At 43.7% G+C, this 15,702-nt stretch overlaps 1 protein-coding gene across 2 annotated transcripts; it reads left to right on the top strand.

Annotated features, from left to right (window-relative positions):
- Positions 1–938: 938 nt before the first annotated feature.
- Ndufab1 (NADH:ubiquinone oxidoreductase subunit AB1) lies at positions 939–13,856 on the top strand. Of its 2 annotated transcripts, none has more exons than NM_001106294.2 (5): positions 939–1,132; positions 5,070–5,192; positions 7,980–8,067; positions 9,777–9,876; positions 10,534–10,667. In NM_001106294.2, exons 1-4 carry the CDS (start codon positions 965–967, stop codon positions 9,866–9,868), a joined length of 471 nt encoding a protein of 156 aa, NP_001099764.1. In that variant the 5' UTR covers positions 939–964; the 3' UTR covers positions 9,869–9,876; positions 10,534–10,667. The 2 variants fall into 2 exon arrangements, with proteins under 2 accessions (NP_001099764.1, XP_087515700.1); XM_087659574.1 differs by lacking the exon at positions 10,534–10,667 and adding an exon at positions 12,278–13,856 and having other exon boundaries at positions 946–1,132.
- The last annotated feature ends 1,846 nt before the right edge of the window (positions 13,857–15,702 follow it).

The following is a 15,702-nucleotide window of genomic DNA, read 5'->3' as shown; positions in this document are numbered from 1 at the left end:
CACTAAAGCCAAAAAAAGAAAAAATCTTAATGGTATGGGAGAATTGTGGCATATTTTATTTTTTGAGGGCTTCACTATAATAACCCTGGCTATCTTGGAACTTGCTTGTAGACCAGGGTGTCTTTGAACTCTCTGAGATCCTCTTGTCTGCAGAGTGATGGCATTAAAGATGCTTGCCACCATGCGATGATCACCAGCAAACACTTTTTTTTTTTTGACAGAAAATGATGCAGTTTTAATATACCATTTTGCAGAAAGGGTCACCAGCACAGAGAAAAGGCAAAAATTGCTTTCGGGTTGATTTTGCCGAAGACCGTCGTTTCTGAACCCCTGACCACAGGAAATTCCTGCTTTTTTCTCCCATAGGCTAGACATAAGATTCACAATCTAGCATAGTCCCCTTCTCAAATTCCCTATCCTTTTTATTTAGGAGGAAAAGCCTTACTTAATGAGTTAATTCGAGGCTTGAGACTACCCCTTTTGTTGGTTGTGGGCTCACCCATATAGCTGATTGCCTATAACTTTTTTCTATTTATTTTTTACTTATTCACTTTACATCCTGCTCACTGCCCTCTCCCGATCATCCCCTCCCACAATCCTTCCCCCTCCTCCTCTCCTTCTCTGAGTGGGTAAGGGCCCCCTGGTTACCCCTCTATCCTCTACGAGGCTAAACGCTTTCTCTCCCACTGACAGCCAACAGTATATTTCAGGACTTTGGGAGAAGAAACAAGTCAGTTTCTTTTTTGAGTCAGTGACAGCGTTTAGGGTTAGATGGCATTTGTGCAGTTGCACCACAGTAGCCCTTGCCCTTCAAACGGAGGTGGGTGCAGCGCGGCTGGGAGCCGCCAGGGACCGCCAGCGCCCGCAAAGCCCTCAAGCGCCGCTCTGTACGTCGCAGGCGTAAGGCGCTACCAGCGGCTTCGGCGGGAGGCCACGGCGCGGTGCATCCTGGGTTGGCGTAGCCATGGCGTCTCGTGTCCTTTGCGCCTGTGTCCGCCGCCTGCCTGCGGCCTTTGCGCCGCTGCCCCGGCTTCCCACGTTGGCTTTGGCCCGGCCGCTCAGCACCATTCTCTGCCCTGAGGGAATCTGGAGAAGAACCGGGACTCTGCAGCCCACCTTGGCGCTCGCGCAGGTGACTCGCGGTGACTTTGCCGGAGCTAGTCAGGGGTCAGGGCTCCGGGCCATCCGGGCTGGGGGAGGGGCTCCAGCCAGCTGCACACAACATGCAGGGGTGGTCGGGGTACACGGCTAGCCCCACTGCTAGACGGGTTTTGGTTGACCACTGTCGCGAAGCTAAGTGTCTTATGATTAGAGCACAGGATTTTGACCAAGTCTTGACTGAACAGCAAAATTGGACACCAGCTCTCATCCTTGCGGAGTGGCAATGAAGTTTAGTTGAGAGATCGGGTAGAGCACGTATTGCCTTTGTCAATTGTGATGATGGCAATTACTGTGGTCACCTCCTAGGGAAGTGCACAAGAGGAAAACCACTTGCCTACAATAGCCCTCTCCAGAATGTTCTCTAGGTTCCTAGAGTTCTATCGTAATTTACCCGTTGTGGCACCTTTTGTCTGTGAGTCTTCTGGAAATAAGGATAGGAAACAAGTCCTTTGTAGTTTGCATATTTAATGAAACCAGTGTTATGCTTAAACTGTGAGGATGTCACTTTCAACCCTAGACGCCCAACAGAAGACCCTAGTGAGCCCTCTTCCTGCTCCCCTTCTTACCCCGCTGGGATCAAGCCCTGGCATGGCATTTTAAGTTCCCAGTGTACATGCAGGATTAGGGACTACTGTAGGATAGTCTCTGGGTCTAGTTGAAGAACCCCTTTTCTGTACTCAGCGAGCTTCCTGCAGTAGTGGTTCAGTCACACCTACATGCTACAAGAAGAAATAAGGTTCTACATCCAGTGCTGAGATTCACTAACAGTGTAATAGGTAGACAGGCCACTGTCTGTATCAAAAGGTTGTCATTATAAAAGTATTATAAGGGCAGTAAAGTTACCATGCCCTGGATCTAGAGATTAATTTCAGATTAAGCTAAAATGTGATCTTACGTTCTTACGACATTGCTTCTCAAACTTAAGTTGTGCACACAGATCATTCAGTAGGTCTGTAAGGTGTTTATTTTCGTGGGCTTTCTAGATGGGGTCCTGGGACCGTGCTTTGAACAGGTGGTGCTCTCTCTGCCTGCTTTATACAGATAGTAGAGGAACTGCTTTATGCTTACAGAATGGTTTTGATTAAGTTCATTCACAGATGTGGAGATGCAGTTGTTTCCAAAATATCTTAGGTTTGTTATTGGTCTGTGAACGTTCTCTGTACATCAGAAAGCAAATGGTAAGCGAGGTTTGTTAAAGGAATAAGAGACCTTTTCTCTGAATCACCCAGCTTAGATGAGTGAAATAAGTTGGCTTGGAAATTTCCAGAAAATGGAGAGGGAGTAGACTAAGGAAGAGTTTTGAAGAGGTGAGGGTTTATTTCAAACAGCTGAGTTTAAGGTGCCCCAGTTCATGAGGTTTGCAGTGGGCAAGTGAGAGATGGCCTTTAAAGCTTTTCCATAAACAAAGGACAAAGGCGAGTAGGATGGACTCTAATGCAGACTCATCAGTAGTGGGCCAGCTTAGAGTCGCTGCACATAGTGCCATCCTTGGTGCTTAGAGGTGATTGATGTCACACGTGAGTCTGGGGAGAACTCTAACTGAGACAGCCCGTATTGACTACAGGGAAGGTACTTTTTAACGGTAGACATCTGGCAGGTGGAAGCGGTTTAGCTCCTCCAAGAGAGGATGCAGGATAATGTAGGGCAGGATACCTACCATCCTGTGTCTTTTTGTAAAAAGTGTAACATACTGGCCCTGGAACTTATCAGTGATGCCTGGTGAATTACTGACACCTAGTGGCCTACATGAGTAACTGCACACAAGTCCACTCCAGTCACTTGTTTTCTCACTGCCTGTTCTCAACACTGTTTCTCCTTTTCTTCCATGTTAAATGCACTTCATACCAGCCCTGTGTTTCCTGTGATTGTTGTCTTTGAGACAGAGTCTCATTTTATCTTAGGCTGGCCTTGGTGAGAATATGTTACTCTGTGCTCACTTTGGGAGCAAGCCCTAGGACTGCAGCCCTGAACCACTCATGTCTTATTAAGTCCGCTTGATCTTTTTTTCCTTCCAGTCTAGAAATTGAACCTAGGGCCTCACTCATGCAGATAAGCCGTCAACTCCTGTCCCTTAATAGTTTCTAATCTCTTCTCAACTCCTTCTTGATATGCACACGAGATATGTTAGATCCTCCTACCTCAGACTTTTCTGTCATTCTCACTGTTAACATTTTTCTCCCACTTTCTCTTATTCCTGTCTGTCCTTCATCTTATCTGTGGCCTTTTTAGGTCATTGTAATGAGCAGGACTGGCAGTTTGTCTCTATCACAGGCCTCTGATATACAGTATAAAGGGAACAGTAGATTTAGGCACCAAAAGCGCCCTGCCATTCTTATTCAGAAATCTAGAATATTTTTCAGCTAATCTCTCTAGTTTTCTGATTAAAGAAGTTTGCTGCCGAGTAAGTATATGTGTACATTGGTTTAGTTTATGTATGTCCTTGCTATATACAGTCAGGCTTGCCTGGACTCTGGGTCTCCCTACCTCAGCCTCCCGAGTGTTAGGGTTACATTTGACACCACAGCATGTCTTGGGTCATTTTTTCATAGACACACTCAGGGTCCTGAGTGCCAACAAGCAAAGCCCGTTCTTTCTTACACGGTTGTTTGTTTGTTTAGTGTGAGCATGCGTGAAGGTCAAAGGGTAACTTGGGAGCCTGTGTGGCAAGCGCCTTTACCCTCTGTTCATATTGCTGTTCTTTTCCCTTTTCTTCAGTGTTGAACCCAGGGTTTCATACATGCTAAACCAATTGTTTACAACTCCATCCCTGCCCCTCTTAATTTGAGACAGGTGATCACTAAATTGCTCAGCTTGGCCTTGTTTCTTCTGTCTCCCCTCCCAAGTATCTGGGATTAAAAGCCTGGCAGCAGACTCATTTTCTATAGCACAGGCTTCCCTGCAAACTAAGAACTTAACCCCCTGGCCAGACAGTCAGTGCTCCTCCATGCTTTGTAGGTGAAATCTAGTCAAGGCTTCAGTACCCAGCTGAGTATAAAGCAGACTTGATCGCAGAAACAGTTGGATCTTATCATAAGAATACTCAGAAAGGTTCAAATGTCTGGTGGCTATAGGGCATACCCACTTGGCAGAGAAATAGATGGGGCTGTGAGGCTTGGGGGTGGTGGCTGGTTTCATTTGTTCTAGCCAGAGTCTAGTTACCACCAAAGCCAAAGTAGACCTTTTCTGTATATGATCGCAGCTGTTAGGGTGGGTTCTTTTGTCTTCTATCAGTGGCGGCAGTGCACTGAAGAGCTGTGGCATGCTAAATTTGCCATGAGGGAACGTAAGCATTTCTGTGATGCTTTTCTGTTAGTGACAGTCTTACTGAACAAGATGATACCCAGAATCATATGGACCAGTCCTGACTTTGAGGACAAGTGACCAGTTTGAAGCTAGAGCTTCTCAGTTGACGCAGCTCTGTGATCCAGTATTGAGTAATGACCACATTGGAGAATGACATGGTGTGGGTTCTGTAAGGCTCAGGAAGCTTTGTGAAAGATACCTGTAGGGAGGCAGTGAGGTGGCTCACCAGGGAAAGGCAGCTGCCACTAACCCTGATGACCCCTCAGTTCAATCCCCGGGACTCACATAGAGGAAGGGAGAACTGACTCCCACAGCTTGTCCTCTGACCTCCAGTCATGTGCTATGGTATATGCACGTGGATCCCTCTCCCAAATAAAGACTGTGTGCATTTTTTTTCCTTTTTTCTTTTCTTTTTCTTTTTTTTTTTTTTTTTGGAGCTGGGGACCAAACCCAGGGCCTTGCGCTTGCTAGGCAAGCACTCTACCACTGAGCTAAATCCCCAACCCCGACTGTGTGCATTTTTTAAAAGATACCAGTAGTCATGTGCATTTATGTAACGACATTTGGGATGGAGTGACAGCCTCTCTTTCCTGCCTTTGTTCTAGGTGCCTGGAACGGTCACACATTTGTGCCGCCAGTACAGTGATGCACCCCCACTGACGTTAGAAGGAATCAGGGACCGAGTTCTGTATGTCTTGAAACTCTATGATAAGATTGACCCAGAAAAGGTAAGTGGTTTTGTTTTTATCTTTTCGTTTGCTTTCTTTGTGTGTGTGTACTTATGCACATGGATACACATATCATGGCCCCTTGAGGAAGTCACAGGACAGCTTGCAGCAGTCAGTTCTCTCCTTTCACCATGTCTGTCCCAGGAATTGAACTCAGGGGAATGAGGGTTGGTGGCAAGCTCCTTTACCTGCTGAGCCATCTCACCAGTCCATTTTTTCCTTTAGCAAATTTAATCACATAGTATAAAACTCAAAGGCTCCAAACAAATAATCAATTAAAAGTCTCCCCAGCTTTCAGCCAACTAGTTCCTCTACTAGTAGACCTATGTTGTCCTTGTGTAGACACTAGCTTCTTGTATAGCTTTCCAAGAGACACATGGATTTGTCAGGCAGTATGCACTCATATGTATAGTATATATGTACTGGTCTCATTTACTTTTCTATTGCTGTGATTAAACACCATGAACAAGCCAACTTACAGAAGGAAGGGTTTATTTAGGGCTTTGAATTCCACCATGGCAGGGAGAATGGCTGTAGGCAGGCAGGCAAGCAGGCAGGCAGGCAGGCAGGCAGGCAGGCAGGCAGGCTTGGCACTATAGAAGTAGCTGGGAGCTTACATCTTGAAGCACAAACAGGAAGCAAAGGTAAGTATGTCAGGGGCTTTTGATTCCTTGAAGGCTCCCTACCTCCCTGGGTGAAACACCTCTTCCAAGGCTACCCCTCCTAATCCTTCCAAATTGACACAAACTGGGAACCAAATATTCAAATGTCCAAGAAACCATCACAGTATTTATGTTTACCTCCCACCCTTCCAAAATCACAAGTGTTCTGGGAGTGCTGAGAGTGCAGTTCAGGGGGAAACACACTTACCCTATGGCAGGCCTAATTACAGTCAAGAAAAGCCTGCGGAAAACAACAGGTGGTACATATACCAAAACTGTGTTTTGCTTCTTGTTTTGGTTTTGAAAGGGTCTCACTATATAGCCAATGCTGGCCAAAAACTCAGACCCTTAGCCTCCTCTTCCTAAGTGATGGGATTATAGAAGTACACTACCACATGAGGTCTGTTTCCGTCCTTCTGTCCTTTTTTTTTTTTTTTTTTTTTTTTTTTGGGTGACAAGGTTTCTCTGTGTAGCCCTGGCTGTCCTGGCTTCGAACTCCGAATTCTGAGATTTACTTGCCTCTGCCTCCTGAGTGCTAGGATTTAATAAACCCTTGGGATTTTTTCATGTGGTTTGTAAACAACTTTTTCTTTAGTAACGCAAATTTGTTGCGTGTAAGGCAGTTTGTTTTTAGCAGTTTTAAAAATGACTGTGTGCGGGCTGGAGAGATGGCTCAGCGGTTAACAGCACTGACTGCTCTTCCAGAGGTCCTGAGTTCAATTCCCAGCAACCACATGGTGGCTCACAACCATCTGTAATGGGATCTGATGCCCTCTTCTGGTGTGTCTGAAGACAGCTACAGTGTACTTATATATAATAAATGAATAAATCTTTAAAAAAAAAAAGACTGTGCGCGCCCACACACGCACATAAACACATTCATGCACCTGCCTGTATGTGTGATGAGAACAGATGGGGTCATCAGATGTCCTCTATTGTTCATCCATCTATTCTGAGGCAAGGTATCTCTGAACCTGGGACTCCCACTTTCTTAGCTAGGCTAGAAGCCAGCAATCAGTGATCTTCCTGTCTGCCCACTTTAGGGCTCAGAGTACAGGTCTCTATCAGACAGCCAGCTTGTTACATGTGTGCTAGGACCTGAACTCTGGTCATCAGGATTGCATAGAGACTGCTTTTAACTCCTGGGCTAGCTCTCCAGGCCCTTACACAGATTTTAAAGAATATTTCCTGGTGATCTTGAGGTGTACATTACATTATAAGCAAATGAAATGCTGTATTTTCTCATTTGAAGGTGTCTTAGGGTTTCATTCCTGAGAAGAGAGACCATGACCAAAAGTAGAAGTTAACTCTTAAAAAAGTAAACATTTAATTGGTGGGAAACATGGTAGCATCCAAGTAGACATGGTGCTGGAAAAGCCAAGGGTTCTCTACTTGTTTCTATAGGCTGCCAGCAGTAGGGTCTCTTCCCTACTGGGTGGGGCTTGAACTTAAGGCCTTAAAGCCCACCTCCCACAGTGATGTACTTCCTCCAGCAAGGACACACCTCCTAAAAGTGTCACTCTGTGGGCCAAGCATTCCAACATGTGAGTCTGTAGGGGCCAAACCAATTCAAACCACTACAGAAGGTTCCTGCAGTTTATAATAATCTTGGGATTTTTAGTTGTTGAGTGTGTGTTGCTAGGAATGAAACCCCAGGCCTCACGTGTACTAGACAAATGCTCTATACTGAGCTATATGGAAAGGCAGGAGATCTCACTGTGTAGCACTGGTTGACCTGGTACTTGCTATGTAGACCAGATTGGCCTCAAACTCAGACCTGTTTTCAATCTTGAGGACAAGTGGTTTTATTTGTTAGTAAAGTAGCAAAATAAATAAATAAATAAATAAATTCTCCCTGATGTCCTTTAAAATAGTAATCAAAGAAGCAAGTAAAATATGTAGCATGAAATCCTTTATTTAATTTTGTTTGTAAGTTAACCACTTCAAAATGAAGTTGAACAAAGTAACAGATTACACTGTATTCATGCCAACATAAGTTAACACACCATGTTAAAGCCTTGATGGTTGTGTAAAATTGTCTGTATGGTGATAAAATAGCATTCTGTTGTCTTGGGAAGTAAACACTGTCTTGGGTTAAATTTTGCTTGGTATTTCTTTCTTGCAGCTCTCAGTAAATTCTCATTTTATGAAGGACCTGGGCTTAGACAGTTTGGACCAAGTGGAAATTATTATGGCCATGGAAGACGAATTTGGTAACACATATACCTTAGCTTTGGGTTTGCATGAGTCTTGTTTTGTTGTTTTTAAGAGAAGTTTAAACTGAAGGAAGTGTGGAATCTGGACTGCACTCAGCTTTAGTAGAAACAATAACAGCGAATACTTGCCAGTCTTCTTACTGTCAGGTGATGCTAACTGTTAGGGACAGCCCAAGGGTCGGCAGAATACATAGAATTAAAGGCCCTAGAAAGCATAGCATCAGAAGCAAAAGTCTCACTTGTAGAGATGCTGATGACACTCAGGGCCCGGCCCCCAAGATCTATGACGACTTTAGCTGACAGCAGTAATAAGCTGTGCTGAGGACACACAGCTGAGATCTGAGTTTCCTGTGATGTTTGCCTTGTGTGCTCCAGGTTTATTAAGGCCTGTTTGCTGTGCAAATGAGGCCTTACAAAATTCCCAAATTACCTTTATGGGTAGCTATTCAACGAGGGAGCAAAGATTTGTGTGCCACCCATCAGGGCATGCCCTAGTTAAAGCTCTTATAGATGATGCTAGCTAGAGAGGTGCTGTTGCTGCCTAGGGCTTACAAGAACTAGAGCTAGTCTGAGCAACAGTACCTCTCAAAATATTTTCCTACACTGTAAAATGAGTGTACTAGCAGAAGCAGCCTCAAGATTGGGACTGCTCAGAGATTGCATAGAAGGTACTCAATTCAGTGTCTGAGCCCAAGTGAACCATATGGAAACTATCAAAACCCAGCTGCATAAAAGGAACAAAGGAACACATGGATGACCCTTGAGAACAGAAGCCAGATAAACATCTAACACATGCTACTAACGTCTAACATATGGCTACTCCACTGGCATTGAGTAAGACACACAGGGACAGAGTAGATCCAAGACTGCCAAGGGTTGGGATTTGAGGAGTGACCTACTAATGACACTTGGTTTCCTTTTAGGGATGATGAAAATGTTCAATGACAGTGGTTCTCAACCTTCCTGATGCTGCCACCCTTTAATACAGTTCCTCATGTTGTGACCCCCAATTTCAAAATTACGTTGTTACTTTATTAACTAATTTTGCTGTTATGAATCATAATGTAAATATCTGAAATGTGACCACCCCCCAAGGTTGAGAACCATGGTTCTAGGGGAACTGAATTAATTCTTGGGGAATTAGATAATAGCAGCAGTTGCCCAATTTGTGAGCATACTATAGACTACCAAGTTGTTCATTTGAAAAAGGAGTTTTCACATGGGCAGTGGTGGGCACACCTTTAATCCCAGCATTCAGGAGGCAGAGACAGGTGAATCTCTTGGGAGTTTGAGACCAGCCTGGTCTATATTGCAAGTTTCAGGACAGCCAGAGTAGTTACACAACCTGCCGGGGGGTGGGGAGGTTGTTCTGTTATGCTAATTCTTTCTAAAAAAAAGAAAAAAACAAAAAACCTAAGATCAACATGATACCTATATTTTCTAAAATCTCAGTTCAAAATAAAGTAGGATTCAAGATTATTGGAGATGTTTAACACAGTTGTGTATATTATGAGAGGATCAGATGCAAGCCAAACCTACTGGCACAGACTTATAATCAAAGCTACATCAAATTTTAAGGTCAGTCTGAGTAACTTAGTCTCTGACCTAAAATTAAAACTAGCAGGGGAAAGGGTACTCATATGCTTTCAGTTCTAAAGGATTTGCTTTCTCTGTACTTATACATTGTTACCAACTTTTTATTTTAGGGTTTGAAATTCCTGATATAGATGCAGAGAAGTTAATGTGTCCACAAGAAATTGTAGATTACATTGCAGATAAGAAGGATGTGTATGACTAAAGTATCAGGTAAATAATCTGACATAAAACTATCTTCTCCCATAGGATCAGTCTGTCTGTAGTTCTTCAATAAAGCAAGACACATAAAACAAAAGTTGGCAGTGCTTGACTGTCATTAGTTCTGTATTAGTTTCTGGTTATTTCCCATCCAGAGCCCTAAGCCTTGCGGTGATCTTTATTTTCAAGAGAGGCTTGAAAGCATCATTCCTAGACAGGACTCAGCCCTCTTCTTAAAAGTAGTCTTACACAAATATTGCATGTTATAACCCAGAAAGAAACCTCAGTCCTAGGCACCCACCCAGCCTAAGCCTCACCTGCTCAGGTGACCCAGGATTGCTCACAACTAAGAGGATGGGCTTTAGAGACAGGCCCAAGTTGGCTTCATTGTCAGGTATGCTGTGAGCCTGGTCATCTTTGATGAGCTGTTGAATCTGAGCCCACATAAAGTGGGAATGACGTTGGCCCTATCATGACTCTGTGAAGGTCAAATTGGCTCACAGATGGTCAGTGCTGCCCACTGTTAAGCTTTAGCTGACAATCATTGCTGGTTCAGCTCTTGTGTTTTAGTGCTTGAGATACTTAGTTTCAGAGCATTGGGCACCTTGAAGATGGCACTTAGAATCAGTGACTGCACACCAAGAAACCCACTTCTCTTGTCATTGCCAGAGCCTTCTTCCTCACTGTGAGGACTCCAGAGGACACATGATGGCATCGTGGCCAACTGACAGCGGTTCTGTTCGACTTGTATTTAAATTGTCTGAGTGTTTTGCCCTTTAAAAATAAATCTATTACAAAACTAACATTTTTCTCAATCTTTAGTTTTTCTTTTTCTTTCTTTTTTTGAGACAGTCTCATTCTGGCCTGAACTCATTTACGACAAGCCTCAAATTCACAGTGATCTTCCTGTCTCAGCCTCCCGAGAGCTTCTCTCAGAGAATATAGGTTTGAACTACCCTGTTTGACCTAAACTTTTTAATTTGTATTGATGTTGCTTATAATTTTTAAAGATCTGCTATTGATAACCATGTATATTAGAAATACCTCCCAGGATACTGTGATGGGCAGCTGGGGAGAATAATAAAAGGCAACGACAGACTCTGTTTGAGAGCATCTCAGAGAAACCTACCTAGGCATGTAGGGGTTAAAAACCATACTGGATGACAAGAAGACCCTGTTGCAAAAAAAATTTTTTCCAGCAGTGTACCTGAAGTAGGCTTCCCTTTGCTACCCACCTCAGTACATGGATTTAAGCTGGAAAACATCTGCTCCTCTTGTTTCTCCCTCACTGGCTGATGAATCAAGTGTTACTGGACTAGTTCCTTCCTAAAGACCCCTTTGCAAAATACCAGGATTGAATTTTGGGAGAGGGCAGCTCTCCTGAGGATGGGTATGCTTGGCGCTGCTACATCCAGTGTCAGTTTTGCCTCACCTCCTGTTGAGATATGCCCTCTGTCGCCAAGGCTAAGCCTCAAACCATAATCCTACCTCAGTCCTCTGAGTGCTGGGACAATCGGGTAGATGCCACCACACGGCTACCCTTTTATTCTCATCTCAGCATTGTTTGCCTCTTGAGGTTGATGTAGGTAACACACACATAGCTCATGTCTTGAGATTAAGTTTGAGAGTCATGCCATAATTGCTTTTTTGCTGTGCTTTGGAGAAGGGAAAGGAAACAAGCTTATAGAAGGTGGTATCAAGGGGAGGGACTGAGGTGGGTGGTCCAGAGAAGCTTCTGGTGGGATGAGGTGGGACAAAGGCAGGAACCAATACTGCATTTGGGCCTATCCTCAGCACCCATTTCTTTCTGCAGTACCCAGTCTCTTTGTCTCCCAGGAGTTATTTTAGACATGTTGGCCATACATACTCCTTTCTTTTTAGGAATAGAAACCATTTACTGTTAGTTTGGGGGTTTTCCCCTACAGTGCTGGGGATGGGTTCTGGGGTTTTGCACGTTAGACAAGTACTGCAGTACTGTGCTACACCCTCAGCTACTGTCCTCCTTTTTAAATTAGTTTTTGAGGTTACAACATAATTAGAGCTTTTTTCCTCCCTTCAAACCTTCCCATACACCCTTTCCTACTATCCTTCAGATTCATGACCACTTCTTGGTTATATATCTTTAGATACACATATATTCCCAAGTATAACCTGCTCAGTTCATATAATATTACTGTATGTATGCTTTTAGGGCTGACAGTCTGACACTGAACAACCAACTGGAATGCTCCCAGCTTTCCTCAAGTGCCTGTAGTTCTGCCTTATGGGTTTTTTCTGCTCACTTTGGCCTGTCCATTGGTGTCATCTTTGTTCAGCTCATATTTGGCAGTCATCGTAGACTATGGGTAAACATTTAAGAAAATATCATGTATAACTCCTATCACGGAGCATTAAGGAGCCTGTTTTTTTACAGATGCCTTTATTTCATGAAGAGCTTGAGTATTTATGATACACTGACAAGCAAGAGTGAACCACATAGGATGCATGTGGCTGCTGACTGGAACTTACTCCAGGTTATTTTGGTAATATTCCTCCAAGTTGTAAATGACTACTTTAAATCCTGGGGTAGCTGAAGATTTGGCCCCAAAATGCATGTGGATTGTTTCTGCTCAAGCTCACCAAGTACTTCTCTCCTCACACATCTGGCCTATTCATGTGGCTACAGCTAACTGGCTCACATATTTAGCGTCTTTTTGCTGAAATACCAAACATCTCTCTGCTCTAAGAATTCATGGGGATGAGTTGGGGATTTAGCTCAGTGGTAGAGCGCCCTGGGTTCGGTCCTCAGCTCCAGAAAAAAAAAAAAAAAAAAGAATTCACAGGGATGTTTTCAGTAAAGATTCTTTCTGTGCTCTGATAGGTGGGCAGCAAACTGACCACATACAGCATTCCAGACTGCAAATCAGAATGGAATACATACAGTTGATGCTAAGTGTGTGCCTGCATTGTTCTCCCCTTTACATATTGAAGCAAGGCCCACTGCTTGCTGTTTCAGCTAATCTAGCTGGCCAGCTTGTTTGGGTAATTTCCTGTCTTTTCTGTCCTGGGTGACTCTCATGAGCCCTTGTGGCTGGGGATGGAACTCTGATCGAACGATTGCTCAGAATGCCTGAGGCCCTAGGTTCTATGCACAACAGTGAAAAAATAAGACCTGGAAATAACCCTGTCCTCCATCCCTTGTCTCCTAAACCCTCTAGTTTAGCATCTTCAGTCTTCTCACTGTGTCCCCCAGACAGTCCTAACAGCAAGCCCCCCAGGAGATCCAGGAAGATCTTTTAAGTTTCTGTGACAGTACCTATAGTAATACACGCATGTGCCAGCAATGATGTCACCAACCAGGTATTCTTGCTAAAATCCTGTAAGCAGGATGATGGTGAAAGAGTACAGAAGTTGCATAGTTGAAATATGCGCTTCTGTCATGGGAAAAGGCAGTATGACTGTTCCAAATCAAAGACCAGAGAGATGGTAACTTTGGGAAACATGGAGCTGGGAAGCACTAGGAAGAAGACATTTGGGGTAACTAAGCTGTATGCATGGGATAAGACAAAGTTAAATTTCTTAAGTACAGCAGTTAAGAGTATCTATACTGCCTGCAAATAAATACTTAGGAGTGAAGCACATCAGAAGCTGACTTTAAAATTATTCTGGGAAAAAAAAAATCAAAATGCTAATTGCTGACAAGTTAGGGTCTAGTTAGGGTGAGTCTTTGAGTTCACAGCACCATTCTTTCAATTGTCAAATTTGTGAAAAGATGGGAGAAAGCTTCAGTGTACATTTGAAAAGAACTATACTAAGGACTTAAGAGTTGGATGTCCGCCTAAGTGTGCATCATCACACCTATGATCTCAAGCACTGTGAGTCTGAGGCTTGTCTAAAACAAAAACTGTCTCAAAAGCTAACAGCGAACACTGGGTGGGGTTGGTTGAACAGAAACAAATCTGTAGAGTAGGAAAAGTTGCTATTTTAAGCAAAAATAAAATGCATGCTTATAATCCCAGTGTTTGGGAGATTGGGGTGAGGGGATTGGAAATTCAATTGGCTACTACTTACTAAGTTCAAGGCCAGCCTGGGGGCTACAATGCAGTTTGTCTCAAAAACTGAAGTGAAGATAAGCAGCATGACCCTACTTCTATAAAACATACCAAAGTGAAAAAAAGAGGTACCAAAGTGTGAATAAGTAATGATCATTACCAAGACACAACAGAGAGATGTATGGTTAACAAGTACATTTTTAAATGTTAGTAACTCAGGAATGAAAGCAGCATTGTAATGGGAATTCATTCCCTTTACAACTGACATGCTCCAGCCAAGGCTAAGGAGTAAGTGCTACAGCAGCCGCACAGGAAAGGTAGGACACAAAACATAGCAGGAGCAGGAATAACTGCAAATTCAAGTGGATGCCCCATGTAGCACACACCTCAGCTACCTAAGAAGTTCAAAGTCAACTAGGGCCATGAGACCCTGTCTCAAAAATAGAATATAGAATGAAAATAAATGGGCAATTAGTCTGTGACTCAGGAAACCTGTAGTGCACAGCCTACATGGTCACCTGCACTTAAACAGGTGGTGGCAAGCAGTTAAGAGGTGGCTATGGTCCGTCTATCAAAGGACCTTACAGTTTAAGTCTGTTGGCCACTGTGGGATTTTCTGCAGGACAGAACCATATAGACACCCAGGATGGAGTAAAGAGGATGAACCTGATTGATGGTTACAAAAAAAAAAGGAAAACAGGTTTGGAGATTGGAATAAAGTAATGGATGAAGGTTCTCTGAGTAACTTATCTCAGCTATGCACATAGCTAGCTGTGTTGCTAAAGAATAAAATGAGGGGTTGGGGATTTAGCTCAGTGGTAGAGCGCTTGCCTAGCAAGCATAAGGTCCTGGGTTCGGTCCCCAGCTCCAAAGGAAAAAAAAAAAAAAAAAAGAATAAAATGAGGGTCAGATTTTAAGGAGTGTCATTATTCCCACTTGAGACATCATGACTTGAGGGGTTTGTGGGATACCCAAGGAGGCAACACATAAAGCAAATGAGCAAAAGCATAACACCACCACCATGCTGAAGCTCATAATCGAGGGTCTGTAGGTAAGGCTGCCCCTGTGTTCTGGGATGGGGCCTTATGTGCTGAAGGCTAACATGAATCCTGTTCCTTCAGACTGGGGTTCAGTAGACAGAGACAGAGCACCCATCACTCGAGATCTCTTTATCAGGTACATCATTATGACTTTCGAGTTTTTTAAATGATAATGAAGCCAAATCAGCAAATTTCAGACTTAACAATAAATCCAATCAATGAATGCCAAGGTCAAAGTTTATGCAGGCAATTTGTAACATGCATCAATGAAATCAGGAAGAGGATAATCTAGCAAAATCGGCAAGAACCACTTTCCTTAAGTCCTCAACAACAGGTAAATGGGTGCAGAATTCAGCATCAGGCCATGTGGGTGCTGAGTCAGCCAGCCAGCTACTGACAGGCATGTGATTGTTCTCAGCCTGAGTCCTTTGGGCTGAAATGAGGGTACCAGGAAGATGTGACATATCATGTGCTAACATAACAGAACCTGAATACAGTGCTTAGAGTAAATACTACAGACAGCCCCAGAGGCTCCTCTTTCGCCTCCATGCGTCCTCTAAAGGCAGGAGCCCTAGAAAAGGTGTATCCAAGCAGCCATTTATCCATTGTATAGCCAGAGATCAAAACCCTGTGAAATGACCTGTCAAAGTGCTCTTCTCTCTATACAGAGGAACTGCTCAACAGTCGCAGGCTCACAATGAGTGACACTCATTCACAGTGACAATGTCTGAGAAAGGTACGAGAAACACAGAATAGTGCAACAACTG

This window comes from Rattus norvegicus, chromosome 1 (assembly GCF_021556685.1).
Source record: "Rattus norvegicus strain SHRSP/BbbUtx chromosome 1, alternate assembly SHRSP_T2T, whole genome shotgun sequence".
NCBI classification, from domain to species: Eukaryota; Metazoa; Chordata; class Mammalia; order Rodentia; family Muridae; genus Rattus; species Rattus norvegicus.
This window is presented reverse-complemented; position numbering and strand designations above follow the sequence as displayed.